The sequence below is a fragment of the Hordeum vulgare genome, chromosome 1H (genome assembly GCF_904849725.1).
Source record: "Hordeum vulgare subsp. vulgare chromosome 1H, MorexV3_pseudomolecules_assembly, whole genome shotgun sequence".
Lineage (NCBI taxonomy): Eukaryota > Viridiplantae > Streptophyta > Magnoliopsida > Poales > Poaceae > Hordeum > Hordeum vulgare.
The window spans coordinates 440,992,181-441,006,700 of NC_058518.1; the positions used below are offsets into that span (position 1 = coordinate 440,992,181).

Sequence of the window (14,520 nt, forward strand, 5' to 3'; positions counted from 1 at the left end):
GGTAGGCTTAAGTCAATGCTATATTCATGCCCCAATCATGAGCTCTCGAGAGAAATTATCATTCAGAACTTCTATGCTCGGCTTTGTCATGATGATCGCACCATGCTTGACACTTCTTGTACCAGTTCTTTTATGAAGAGAAATATTGACTTCAAGTGGAATTTATTGGAGAGAATTAAACGCAACTTTGAAGATTGGGAGCTTGAAGAAGGTAAGGAGTCAGGTATGAATTTCACGTTTGATTGCGTTAAATCCTTTGTTGAGACAAATACTTTTTATGACTTTAGCGCTAAGTATGGACTTGACTCTGAGATAGTAGCTTCATTGTGTGAATCCTTTGCTGCCCATATTGATCTCCCCAAATAGAAGTGGTTTAAATATCATCCTCCATTATAAGTCAATGTAGTTAAACCCACTCCAGTTGAAGAGAAAGTCATTGCCTATAATGATCCTGTGGTTCCCAGTGCTTACATTGAGAAACCACCTTTCCCTGTTAGCATAAAGGATCATTCTAAAGCTTCAACTGTTATACGTAGAGGCTACATTAGAACACCTACAGCCCCTGAGAAAATTAGAGTTGAACCTAGCATTGCTATTATCAAAGATCTTCTGTCTGAAGAAGTTGAGGGACATAATATTCACTTATGTGAAGATGCTGCTAGAATTGCTAAACCTCACGCTAGAGACAAACATAGGCCTGTTGTTGGCATGCATGTGGTTTCTGTTAAGATAGGAGATCATTGTTATCATGGTTTATGTGACTTGGGTGCTAGTGTTAGTGCAATACCTCAATCCTTATACGATGAAGTCAAAGATGAGATTGCACCTGTTGAGATAGAACCTATAGCTGTCACTATTCAGCTTGCCAATAGAGATACTATCTGCCGTGTGGGAATTGTTAGGGATGTTGAAGTCTTGTGTGGTAAAACGAAGTATCCTGCTGATTTCCTCGTTCTTGCAACCGCACAAGATAGCTTTTGTCCCATCATATTTGGCAGACCTTTCCTCAATACTGTGAATGCTCATATTGACTGTGAGAAACAAATTGTCACTGTTGGCTTTGAATGTGTGTCACATGAGTTCAGTTTCTCTAAGTTTGGTAGACAACCTCATGAAAAGGAGTTGCCTAGTAAGGATGAAACTATTGCCTTAGCTTCTATTGCCGTGCCTCCTACTGATCCCTTAGAGTAATACTTGCTTGAGCATGAAAATGATATGCATATGGATGAAAGGGATGAAATAGACAGAGTTGTCTTAGAACAATATCCTATCCTTAAGAATAATCTGCCTGTTGAACTGCTTGGGGATCCACCCCCACCAAAGGGTGATCCTGTGTTCGAGCTTAAACAGTTGCTTGATACTCTTAAGTATGCCTATCTTGGTGAAAAGGATATATCCTGTCATAATTAGTGCTAGCCTCTCAGAGCATGAAGAAAAGAAGTAGCTAAAAACTCTGAGGAAGCACCGTGCTGCTATTGGATATACTCTTGATGATCTTAAGGGCATTAGTCCTACTCTATGCCAACACAAGATCAAAACTGATCCTGAGTTCAAACCAATTGCTGATCATCAAAGGAGATTGAATCCTAAGATGAAAGAAGTAGTGAGAAAAGAAATACTAAAGCTCCTGGAAGCGGGTATTATCTATCTTGTTGCTCACAGCGATTGGGTGAGTCCGGTGCATTGCGTTCCTAAGAAGGGAGGCATTACCGTTGTCCCTAATGATAAGGATGAGTTAATCCCACAGAGGATTATTACTGGCTATAGGATGGTGATTGATTTTAGGAAGTTGAATAAGGCCACTAGGAAAGATCATTACCCTCTCCCTTTTGTCGACCAAATGCTAGAAACACTATCCAAACACACACACTTTTGCTTTCTAGACGGTTATTCTGGTTTCTCCCAAATACCAGTTGCACAATCTGATCAGGAGAAAACCACTTTCACCTGCCCTTTCGGTACCTTTGCTTATAGACGTATGCCTTTTGGATTATGAATGCACCTGCCACTTTTCAAAGATGAATGATGGCTATATTTTGTGACTTTTGTGAAAAGATTGTCGAGGTTTTCGTGGTATACTTCTCCGTTTACGGGTCTTCCTTTGATGATTGCCTCAACAACCTTGATCGAGTCTTACAGAGATGTAAAGACACCAAACTTGTCTTGAATTGGGAGAAGTGCCACTTTATGGTTAATGAAGGCATCGTCTTAGGACATAAAATTTCTGAAAGAGGTATTGAAGTCGATAAGGCTAAGGTTGATGCAATCGAGAAAATGCCATACCCCACAAATATCAGAGGTATAAGAAGTTTCCTTGGTCATGCTGGTTTCTATAGAAGGTTCATTAAAGACTTCTCTAAGATTTCTAGGCCTCTTACCAATCTCTTGCAAAAGGATATTCCTTTTGTTTTTGACGATGATTGTGAGGAAGCCTTCGAAATACTTAAGAGGGCTTTGATAATCGCACCTATTGTTAAACCACCTGATTGGAACTTTCCTTTTGAGATCATGTGTGACGCTAGTGATTATGCTATTGGTGCTGTTCTAGGGCAAAGAGTTGATAAGAAGTTGAATCTTATTCACTACGCTAGTAAAACTCTAGACAGTGCCCAGGGAAACTATGCTACTACGGAGAAGGAATTTTTAGCAGTCGTGTTTGCATGTGAAAAGTTCAGGTCTTACATAGTTGACTCCAAAGTCACTATTCACACTGATCACACTGCTATTAAGTATCTCATGGAGAAGAAGGACGCTAAACCTAGACTTATCAGATGGGTTCTCTTGCTACAAGAATTTGATTTGCACGTTTTTGACAGAAAGGGTGCTCATAACCCAGTAGCAGATAACTTGTCTAGGTTGGAGAACGTTCTTGATGACCCACAACCTATTGATGATAGCTTTCCCGATGAGAAATTGAATGTCATCAATGCTTCACGTAGTGCACCGTGGTATGCTGATTATGCAAACTATATTGTTGCCAAATACATACCACCCAGTTTCACATACCAGCAAAAGAATAAGTTCTTCTTTGACTTGAGACACTACTTTTGGGATGATCCTCACCTTTATAAGGAAGGAGTAGATGGTGTTATTAGACGTTGTGTACCTGAACATGAACAGGGACAGATCCTACAGAAGTGTCACTCCGAGGCCTACGGAGGACACCATGCGGGAGATAGAACTGCACACAAGGTATTGCAATCAGGTTTCTATTGGCCCACTCTCTTCAAGGATGCCCGTAAGTTTGTCTTGTCTTGTGAAGAATGTCAAAGAATAGGTAATATTAGCAAACGTGAGGAAATGCCCGTGAACTATTCACTTGTCATTGAACCATTTGATGTTTGGGGCTTTGATTATATGGGACCTTTTCCAAAATCCAATGGGTATACGCATATCTTAGTTGCTGTTGATTACGTCACTAAGTGGATAGAAGCTAGCCCCACTAGTAGTGCTGATCACAACACTTCTATCAAGATGCCGAAAGAAGTTATCTTCCCTAGATTTGGAGTCCCTAGATATCTAATGACTGACGGTGGTTCACACTTCATTCATGGTGCTTTCCGTAAAACGCTTGCTAAGTACGATGTCAACCATAGAATTGCGTCTCCCTACCACCCTCAGTCCAGCGGTCAAGTAGAGCTAAGTAATAGAGAGATTAAACTGATTCTGCAAAAGACTGTCAACAGGTCTAGAAAGAATTTGTCTAAAAAGCTCGATGATGCACTGTGGGCTTATAGAACTGCCTATAAGAATCCCATGGGCATGTCTCCGTACAAAATGGTGTACGGTAAAGCATGTCACTTACCTCTTGAGCTAGAGCATAAAGCTTGTTGGGCAATCAAAGAGCCCAACTTTGATTTCAAACTTGCCGGTGAGAAGAGGTTATTTGACATTAGCTCGCTTGATGAGTGGAGAACTCAAGCACATGAGAATGCCAAGCTCTTTAAAGAGAAGGTTAAGAGGTGGCATGATAAGAGGATACAAAAGCGTGAGTTCAGTGTAGGTGATTATGTCTTGCTATATAACTCTCGTTTAAGATTCTTTGCATGCAAGCTTCTCTCTAAATGGGAAGGTCCCTATGTTGTTGAGGAAGTATATCGTTCCGGTGCTATCAAGATCAACAACACGGAAGGTAATTGTCCGAGAGTGGTAAATGGGCAGAGAATTAAGCATTATATCTCAGGTACTCCCATAAATGTTGAAAGCAATATCATCAATACTATAACTCCGGAAGAATACCTAAGGGACATTTATCAACCTGTTTCAGACTCCGAAAACGAAGAGGTATGTGATTCGGTAAGAAAACAGAGTCCAAAACTTTTCCAATAGGAAATTTTCTCCGTTTTGGAATATTTGAAAAAATACAAAAATTGGAAGTAGTCCGGAAAGTGCGCCAGGGGGTGGGCCCGCGCCGTGAGGGCTTGTGGCCACCTCGTGCGCCTCCCGGACTCCGTTATCGTGCAGGGGACTCCTTCTAGTCTGGAAAAAATCATTATATATACTTCCGTTTGGTCTGACCCCTGCATCACGCAGATTTCCTCTGTTTTTCGTTTTGAGCCTGTTTTCTGCCGCAGATCTAGGTCAAGATGTCGTCCTAGGAATCTGTGGGGGAGAACAACCTCCGTCAAATCTATGGAGAAGTTCATGCTGATCTGAAAATGATGGAGGTCATGGAGGCTAAGGAGAGGCTACCTAAAGAAATCAAGGGCAAGGCTAAGGAGAAGGATCAGGCATGGGACGGAGTGCAATCTATGCTCAACAAGGAAGAAGTTGAAGAAGTGGATTTCCTCCAACCCTACCTCCACCTAATGTCTCCATCTTTGATTGAACTCTTGAGGTTTTGTGAAACAACTCGTGCTCGTACTACTTGTCTCACTCGTGAAGTTGTTTTGCTGGAGAAACATATCATAGATCTCCAAGGTATAAATCAAAGACTGATGACCCTCTTGGAGTCAAAGATTGCAACAACTCCTTCACCATCACCTCCAAAGGAAGACAACTGAGCATTGGTATGGGCAATCCCCTTGGCTTGTGCCAAGCTTGGGGGAGTTGCCCCGGTATCGTATCACCATCACATCTTTTGCCTTTACCTTTGTTTTAGTTTTCCTTTTCAGTTTTCTTTTTCTCTAGTAGAGTAAAAGTCTGAGTGTTTTAGTCTTGAGTTTTGCTTTGTGTCACCCCCGATGTATTCTTGCTCGTGAGCCATATAATAAAGAGTGTCTTAGTTGATAGGCTTTGCCTCTTGCCATGATCAAAAGAGTGAGAATAGAACAAAAGCATGAAAGATCATGTCTTATGGGAAGTGATGGCTTCACATATAAAAAGAATGAGGATTGAAACTTGTTGAGGGTAGGCAAACGTAGACCTTGGTCATTGTTGCAATTAATAGGAAGTGATAAAGAAGGAGAGGTTCACATATAAATATATCATCTCTGACACCATCTATGATTGTGAACACTCACTAAACTATTGCATGCCTAGAAGTAGATGTTGGACAAGGAAGACAACATAATGAATTGTGTTTGCTTGGCTCTGAACAATGATATATGATTAGAGATCCCTTAGCATGTGACGATTGCTTCCACCTCACATTAGCCAAAACTCCCGCACCAAGTAGAGATACTACTTGTGCATCCATAAACCATCAAACCAGTTTTGCCATGAGTGTCCACCATACCTATCTATGGATTGAATAAGATCCCTCAAGTAAGTTGTCATCGGTGCAAGCAATAAAAATTTCTCTCTAATATGTATGATCTATTAGTGTGTGGAAAATAAACTTTATACGAACCTGTGATGAGGAAGACATAAAAGCGACAGACTGCACAATAAAGTTCTTTATCACAGGGGGCAATATAAAGTGACGTTCCTCCGCACTAAGAGGACACGCATCCAAACCTCAAAAGTGCATGACAACCTCTGCTTCCCTCTACGAAGGGCCTATCTTGTACCTTTACTTTTTGCCCTTGAAAGAGTCATGGTGATCTTCACCAATTCCCAATTTTGTCTTTGTCTTGGCTACCGTCACATGATTGGGAAAGATCTGTATTCATATGTCAAGTTGGAGGTAAGTATTCATGAATTATTATTGTTGACATTACCCTTGAGGTAAGCAGTTGGGAGGCAAAACTATAAGCCCCTATCTTTCTCTGTTTCCAGCTGAAACTTTGATCTCATGAGTACCACGTGAGTTGTAGCAATTGTAGAGAACGAAAGAATGATTGAGTATGTGGATTTGCTTTACAAGCTCTTATTGACTCTTTCTGATCTTGTGATAAACTACAATTGCTTCAATGACAAAAGGCTATCGGTTGTTACTTCTCGGTAAGGTTCTTGATCCATGCTTTACTTTGTGAAGGAATTATCACTTTAGCATGAGAGATTATATGTTGGTATTGCTGTTCTGAGCTTGATCATGATGCATGCATGTTCGTATCTTGTTTTGTCGACACCTTGCTCCCTAAACATGTGGACATACTTATTGAGCTCGACTTTCGCTTGAGGACAAGCGAGGTCTAAGCTTGGGGGAGTTGATACGTCCATTTTGCATCATGTTTTCATGTTGATATTTATCGCTTCTTTGGCTGTTATTTCACCTCACGGTACTATTCTTATGCCTTTTCTCTCTTATTTTGCAAGGTTTACATGAAGAGGGAGAATACCAGCAACTGGAATTCTGGCCAAAAAAGTGGAGCAAAGTTGAGATACCTATTCTGCGCAACTCCAAACACCGTGAAAATCAACGGAGATTTTTTTCCCAATTTATAAAAAATACTGGGCCGAAGAAGTGCCGGAGGGGCACCAGGGGGTGCCCACAAGCCTGCACGGCGCGACCACCCCCCAGGCCGCGCCATGGGGGCTTGTGGGCAGCCCACTAGCCCACTGGCCCCCCTCTTTTGCTATATGGAGGGTTTCGTCCAGAAAAAAAATCAGAAGAGAGCTTTTTCGTGGTTTCGCCGCCTCCACGAGGCGGAACTTGAGCAGAACCAATCTAGAGCTCCGGCAAGACGATCCTGTCGGGGAAACTTCCCTCCTGGAGGGGGAAATCGTCGCCATCGTCATCACCAACACTCCTCTCATCGGAGGGGACTCGTCACCATCAACATCTTCATCAGCATCATCTCATCTCCAAACCCTAGTTCATCTCTTGTAACCAATCTCCGTCTCGCGACTCCGATTGGTACTTGTAAGGTTGCTAGTAGTGTTGATTACTCTTTGTAGTTGATGCTAGTTGGATTACTTGGTGGAAGAGTTTATGTTCAGATCCTTGATGCTACTCATTACACCTCTGATCATGATTATGATTATGCTTGGTGAGTAGTTACTTTTTTTCCTAAGGACATGGGATAAGTCATGCTACTAATAGTCATGTGAATTCGGTATTCGTTCGGTATTTTGATATGTTGTATGTTGTTTTTTCTCTAGTGGTGTTATGTGAACGTCGACTACAAAACACTTCACCATTATTTGGGCCTGGAGGAAGGCATTGGGAAGTAGTAAGTAGATGATGGGTTGCTAGAGTGACAGAAGCTTAATCCCTAGTTTATGCGTTGCTTCGTAAGGGGCTGATTTGGATCCACTAGTTTAATGCTATGGTTAGACTTTGTCTTAATTCTTCTTTCGTAGTTGCAGATGCTTGCGAGAGGGGTTAATCATAAGTGGGATGTTTGGCCAAGTAAGGGCAGTACCCAAGCGCCGGTCCACCCACATATCAAACTATCAAAGTAACGAACGCGAATCATATGAACATGATGAAACTAGCATGACAGAAATCCCCGTGTGTCCTCGGGAGCGTTTTTCCTCTTATAAGACTTTGTCCAGGCTTGTCCCTTGCTAAAAAAGGGATTGGGCCACTTTGCTGCACCGTTGCTAATTTTGTTACTTGTTGCTTGCTACAAATCATCTCACCACACAATCACTTGTTACCGACAATTTTAGTGCTTGCAGATTTTTCCTTGCTGAAAACCACTTGTCAGATCCTTCTGCTCCTCGTTGGGTTCGACACTCTTACTTATCGAAAGGACTACGATTGATCCCCTATACTTGTGGGTCATCATATAGAGGTCGATGTGTGGAGTCATAGTAGTAGATGCAGAAAGTATCGGTCTACTTGTCTCGGACGTGATGCCTATATGCTAGATCATTGCCTTAGATATCGTCATGACTTTGCGCGGTTCTATCAATTGCTCGACTGTAATTTTTTCATCCACCGTGATATTTGCTATTATGAGAGAAGCCTCTAGTGAACACTATGACCCCCAGGGTCTACTCCAAACCATATTTTCAGCCTTACACTTTATACTTCGTTGCACTTTCCGCCTTCAGATCTCACTTTGCAAACAATCTTGAAGGGATTGACAACCCCTTTGAAGCGTTGGGTGCAAGCTTGTTTGTGTTTGCACAGGCACTTTGGACTTGACGAGGCCCTCCTTCTGGATCGATACCTTGGTTCCCAAACTGAGGGAAATACTTACTGCTCCTGTGCTGTAGCACCCTATCCTCTTCAAGGGAAAAACCGACGCAAACCAGAGAAGTAAGAAGAAGAATTCCTACGTGCCAGGGAAGGACTTTTATTGCCGCAGCAACATATCAAGATTTCTAGCAGGAGGTGAAGTCGCAAACTTACTCAAAACTGAAGGTGAATCAAGTGCAGAGCTAGATGGCAGTTCCTTACCGCTCCTCGTAGTGGAAGGCAAGATTTTAGTTCTTGGATCTTTCAGATTCCTCATAGTGATCAACAGACGTCAATCCCAAGTGACTCAGAGAATATAGCTGTGCTTCCCCGGCAACGGCGCCAGAAAGAGCCTTGATGACCCACAAGCGTATGGGATCGCATCAGTTTTCGAGGGTAGAGTATTCAACCCAAATTTGTTGGTTCACACAAGGGAAGGAAAGAATATTCTCAAGTATTAGCAGCTGAGTGTGTCAGATTCAACCACACCTGAAAGATTAGTGTCTGCAAGCAAAGTATCAGTAGCAAAGTAGTATGATAGCAACGGTGCGAGAAACGATTTGTTGACGGCAGGCTATTCCTAACTTTTGTATCAATGGCGCCAGTAAAGAGCACGTGGACGGGGAACTATTCTTCCCAGGCAACGGCTCCAGAAAAGGTCTTGCAACAAGTAGCAGCGGAGCAGCAAGGAACAACAGTAGCAGCAGCGTACTAGAGTAGCAAGAGTAGCAACAAAGTGGCCCAATCCCTTTTGTAGCAAGGGACAAGCCAAGACAAAGTAACATAGCGAGAACCAGTAGCAAAAGACTCGTAGGAAGTGGATCGGTGATGGATGAGTATGCCAGATGTGATTCATCATGTAACAGCTATAACACAGAGAGATAAGTAACTAGCTCCCGTTCGTCAATCTAATGTAGGCATGTATTCCATATGTAGTCATACGTGCTTAGGGAAAAGAACTTGCATGACATCTATTGTCCATCCCTCCCGTGGCTGCGGGTCCTAATGGAAACTACGGGATATTAAGGTTCTCCTTTTAATAAAGAACCGGACCAATGCATTAACACGCGGTGAATACATGAGCTCCTTATACTATGGTCATCTCCGGGAGTGGTTCCGGCTATTGTCAATCCGGGGTTGCCGGGTCATAACACATAGTAGGTGACTACAACTTGCAAGATAGGATCTAAAACACACATATATTGGCGACAACATAATAGGTTCAGATCTGAAATCATGGCACTCGGGCCCTAGTGACAAGCATTAAGCATAGCCAAGTAGTAGCAACATCAATCTAGAACATAGTGGATACTAGGGATCAATCCCCGTCAAGAACTAACTCGATTACATGATAGATCTCATCCAACTCATCATCGTCCAGCAAGCCTATGATGAGATTACTCACGAACAATGAAGAGCATCATGGAATTGTCGACGGAGGAAGGTTGATGATGACGATGGCGACGATTTCCCCTCTCCAGAGCCCGAAACGGACTCCAAATCTGCCCTCCAGATGAAGAACAGGATGTGGCGGCGCCTCCGTATCGCAAAACGCGATGAAACCTTCTCTCTGATTTTTTTCGGGCGAGACGGAAGATATAGAGCTGAGTTTGGGGGCGGTGGTGCCACATGGGCCCCACAAGCCTGCACGACGCGACCTAGGGGGTTGGCTGCGGCCTGTGGGCTTGTGGCCCACTCGCACGCCCCCTCCGGTGGATCTTTGCGCGGGTATTTTTCTTTTATTCCAGAAAAAATCTCCGTAAATTTTCAGGAAATTCCGAGAACTTTTATTTCTGCACAAAAACAACACCATGGCAATTCTGCTGAAAACAACGTTAGTCCGGGTTAGTTCCATTCAAATCATGCAAATAAGAGTCCAAAACAAGGGCAAAAGAGTTCGGAAAAGTAGATACGACGGAGACGTATCAGTATCTTGTCTTTCACAATTGGATCAGGCAAATCCTTACAATAAAGGATGTATTCCATCATGGGCTTCCATAATGAGTACTTGGAAGAATCAAGTTTTATCATGCCACTTGCGGTAGTGCTTTCTTCCAAAGTTATTGTGAGCAGCACTTTCAGCCACAATCAAGCAACTAGGGTTAGCAACCTTCTAAGAAATCAAGGCTCTGGTACTAGTCTGTTGGGAATTAGCACACAAATGCACTTATGGTTAACTGAAAACTGCAGCGGAAACAAAGTAATCTCAACACCACATCATGTACTAACTCAATGATCGTTTCTTAGCATGGAAGGAAACATATGCATCAACATGTATGGAAGGAAGATGTTACTCGGCAGACAGACGCTCCTCAGACAAGTGTCTTGTAGCATGAGTACCTTTCTGGACAGTAGCACGCATCAACTAAGAGATGCCATAATTTTACGTGGAAAACCCGTCAACTTGGGGGGGGGGGGGGCACAGGCCGAAGCCACCCAAGTCGTCTTCCACTATCATCAAATGTGGGATACAACAAGTTTCTTCTCTAGATAGCACTAGAGGATTTCATACATCAAGATTTCTAAATATTGGATGAACATAATAAGATTTGGGGCTCAAGAGTTAGGGATTGGAATAATCACACCAAAGATGGTGGAACCGCAGTTTGAAGGGGACAAGGTAGTGGATCTGGACAATCACAACCTTGGGGAGGAGCTCCCTTTGCTTCTTCCTTCAATCTTCTTCTCTTTCCCTTTCTCTCTTGGTTTTCTCTCTTCTTCTCCAATGAAGGTTGAACTGATTTTCATCACCCTTGATGGTGGCTGTTGGATGGAGGGTAAAGCATCCCTATCTACTCACATGCAAAGTCCAAAATGACCCTAGGTTCTCCTTCATGGATATTGGGCTTCTGCACCTCTTTGGACTGCCTAAAAGGCTTCAAATAATCATCTCCTCACATCCCACATAAGGAGGATATCTCAGCATATATGTAGCTGAACATTCATGTGCAACCATTCAATTTATATTCATGATCAATACTATATTTGCACTATGTATGTCTTTTTTTTCATTTCACATTGTTCGTCATCAACTTCTCCTTCTTCTTGCTCCCGTGCAACCAGCGCCCTACCCTACCTATCCGCCTGACTCTCCTTCCTCCCGCACACTGCCTCGCCGCCTCACCATACCCCTCCTCCGTTGCTTGCCATCGTCGTGACCATCTCTCTACCCCCACCCCCACAAACCCCATCAACTCCGACGACCACGCACCGCACGTGTCAAGTTACGTACTCGGTTCAGCCAGCTATCACCGGCTCCGCTCGTGTGCGCCGCCTCCCGCGTTGTTTCTACCTTTGGCCTCGTGCGAAGCGGAATTGACCACGCAAAATTAAAATAAAATCAGGTACATGATGTTTAGCAAACCCGATAAAGAGGTTTAGGACATGGAGCTAGCAACTTCCATTCGCATGTACTTAAGTTAATTTCACCCGTGTGCATGAGCATGTATGTTAAACCCGATGTTCCGAGACAAGACAATAAATTCATAAACGCATGAGTATTGAATATTGATGTGTTCTTCGACGGTTGCAATTGATGTGAACAGTAAAGAAGACAGTTTACGTGTCATGTCCATGTCATTTTCATCCTTTGTGAGCTACATTATCAACCTAAAACTACTCTCTCATGGCTACATGCATTCCTATCAGTAGTTTCAGTCGCTAATGGTGATATCGGAGTAGCTACTAAGCTTTAGTTGGGCGCCCAGGCAGTGGTGAACACGGCTGCATGCCCCTTCCACGTGAGCACCAGCATGTCCTCCTCCCGCTTCACGCCCCACCCCGTCGCGTGCTCGCTCAGCAGGTGCCGCACCTCGGCCACCTCGTCCTCGCCGAACCCCACGCCAGCGAACCCTTTCCGCCGCATCCTCTCCGCAAGCCTCGCGCCGGACTCGGACCGCTCGGTGCCGTCGGCGCCGACGACGCTCTCGATCTTCTGGCCGACGGCCGCCTCGTGCTCCAGCCGCCGCGGGCTGTCCCTGGGCGCCGACGTGTCGAGCGCGTCGAAGAGGATCCAGTGGAAGTTGAAGCAGCCCGCGATGCGCGTGGCCAGGCTCGGCGAGTCCAGGTCGGCGTCCTCGTCGGTCACGGTGACCAGGCACGGGTCCAGCGCCCGGACCGCGTCCATGAAGCCGTCCCTCGAGCCAGGTGCGACGTGCCGGAGCCAGCTCTGGCAGTTCACGACGAGCGCCTCGCTGTCTCTTAGTCGCAGAGCCGGCGGGTCGGAGAGGACGGAGCCGAGTTCCTGGCAAACCGTCTGCAGCTTCGCCGGAGATGGAGTTGATGTGGCGGTGCTCTTGTTGACGACGTTGAACTCCAGCTGCACGCCTTTGGACTTAGCGAAGTTGGCCAGCCTGAGACCTATCTCCTCGTCCGGTACGCCGAGCAGCGGCGGGCCGGCGGGCCGGACGGACGGCACAGTGATGCGGAGCGCCGGCGCCCCCCCGGGCCTTTTAGAGAGCGCGTCGATGAGCGTGGGCCACTGCATGCAGCGCGTGACCCCGAGGTCGACGACGTGCACGGCGTTCCTCCCGGCGACGGCGCGGAGGATGGCGCCGTTGGAGGCCGTGAAGCCGAACCTGTGCCACGGGGTGAGGTCGACGTAGTCGGCGAGCTCCGTCACGGACATGGCCCGCTGTGATCCCAGCGCCGGCGGCGGCCCCATGCTGTCGGCCCGCGGGGAGCCGCACGTCCGGCATGCGCGCGCGACGAGGCCGCGGAGCAGCGACGAGGTGAGCCGCTGGTTGGGGTCGCCCTGCGCGGAGGCGATGTTGTTGAGCACCCACATGGCCTGCTGCGCCAGCGTCACGTCGTTGGACTCGAGCGCGGCGGCGCAGTGGAGGAGCAGCTGCTGGATCCGGGGCCCGTCCACCAGCGCGCCGGAGAAGCACATCGTGCTCTGCGCCCTGACCGCCCCTCCGCTCCGCAGCTCCTGCTCCATACTGCCGTGACCTCGTGCCCTATTGACACGTACTGGTACAAGATGTTGGACCAAGAGACTGGAACACCTGTCCTACATGATTGGGCAGGCTGGGATCATCTGGTCGATAGTTTTGACCTCTGATCAGGAGGTGTGAAACGAGGCAAATCCTTACAAGGCAAGTTACTATTGGAGGTGATTATTGAAGGTTGTTTTGGTTTGCATGTTGGAGTGGCTTTGGCCTATATATAGGGCCTGTGTGAAAGATTCTCTGCCCATTTCCATGAAGAGAAAATAGATCATATTCTTGACCCTTTCCACGGGTGGAAGGACAACGTGTTATCATTCTTAACGCCTTGATTTGTCTGATTGTGTCTGAAATTTGAATTGATTAGACTATGAGAGCTTTGAAGGGCCCTAGGTCGTGGCAAGTTTTGTAGGTTGCAGATTCTTCTCAGCAATTCCCTCTTCGGAAATTTCTTCGCAGTAGCTCTCCTTTTCAAATGATTTCAAGAGGTCCTCGTTTGGAACAATAATTTAACAATTATTTAGATCAGGGCTAATCTTAGGGCCTTTTCTTTTCCCCGACAAGAGAGTGAAAACCCCTCCCTTTGCGTCGATCGATACACAGAACACTCAATTACTTATTGCAACGTATGTATAAAGTCTAAAGTGCGATACAAAAGGCCATAGGGCGAGAGAAGAAAGAAAATTTAAAAAATTACAACCTTAGGGTTTAGCGGATCCTATCCGATCAACCCTCGAATAATGCATTGTACAACAGTATACCTTAAAGTAGAAACCTCAAATACATACTATTATATGAAATCGTAAACTTAATATTGGTTTGATCGTCGGTGGGGTAGAGTAAGATATGAGACACTAACCGGCTCACGGGAGTCAAGCTCCCGTGGTCTCCCATGTCCTACTCTTCCTCGTCAGAACCCGTAACCTCGACAATGCTGGTGGACGTGAGATCGATGACATATCCATTTTGAGTGGAGCCTACATCAACCAGGACGCGGTTATGATGCCCACACTGGTTCATCATACGGGATACCGAGAGTGTGACTCTGTAACGCCCCGGACACACCCGCCGGCGGTCGTTACTCCTGGCGGGATCTAGACTGGCCCCAACGTCTGTGCATCC

The 14,520-nt window shown here is 45.5% G+C and overlaps 1 protein-coding gene across 1 annotated transcript; it reads right to left on the bottom strand.

Moving 5' to 3' along the window:
* Window positions 1-12,009: 12,009 nt before the first annotated feature.
* LOC123413246 (scarecrow-like protein 32) lies at window positions 12,010-13,717 on the bottom strand. The gene has a single exon (XM_045106190.1). The coding sequence runs from the start codon at window positions 13,389-13,391 to the stop codon at window positions 12,144-12,146; it is 1,248 nt and encodes a 415-aa protein (XP_044962125.1). The 5' UTR covers window positions 13,392-13,717; the 3' UTR covers window positions 12,010-12,143.
* Between the last annotated feature and the right edge of the window lie 803 nt (window positions 13,718-14,520).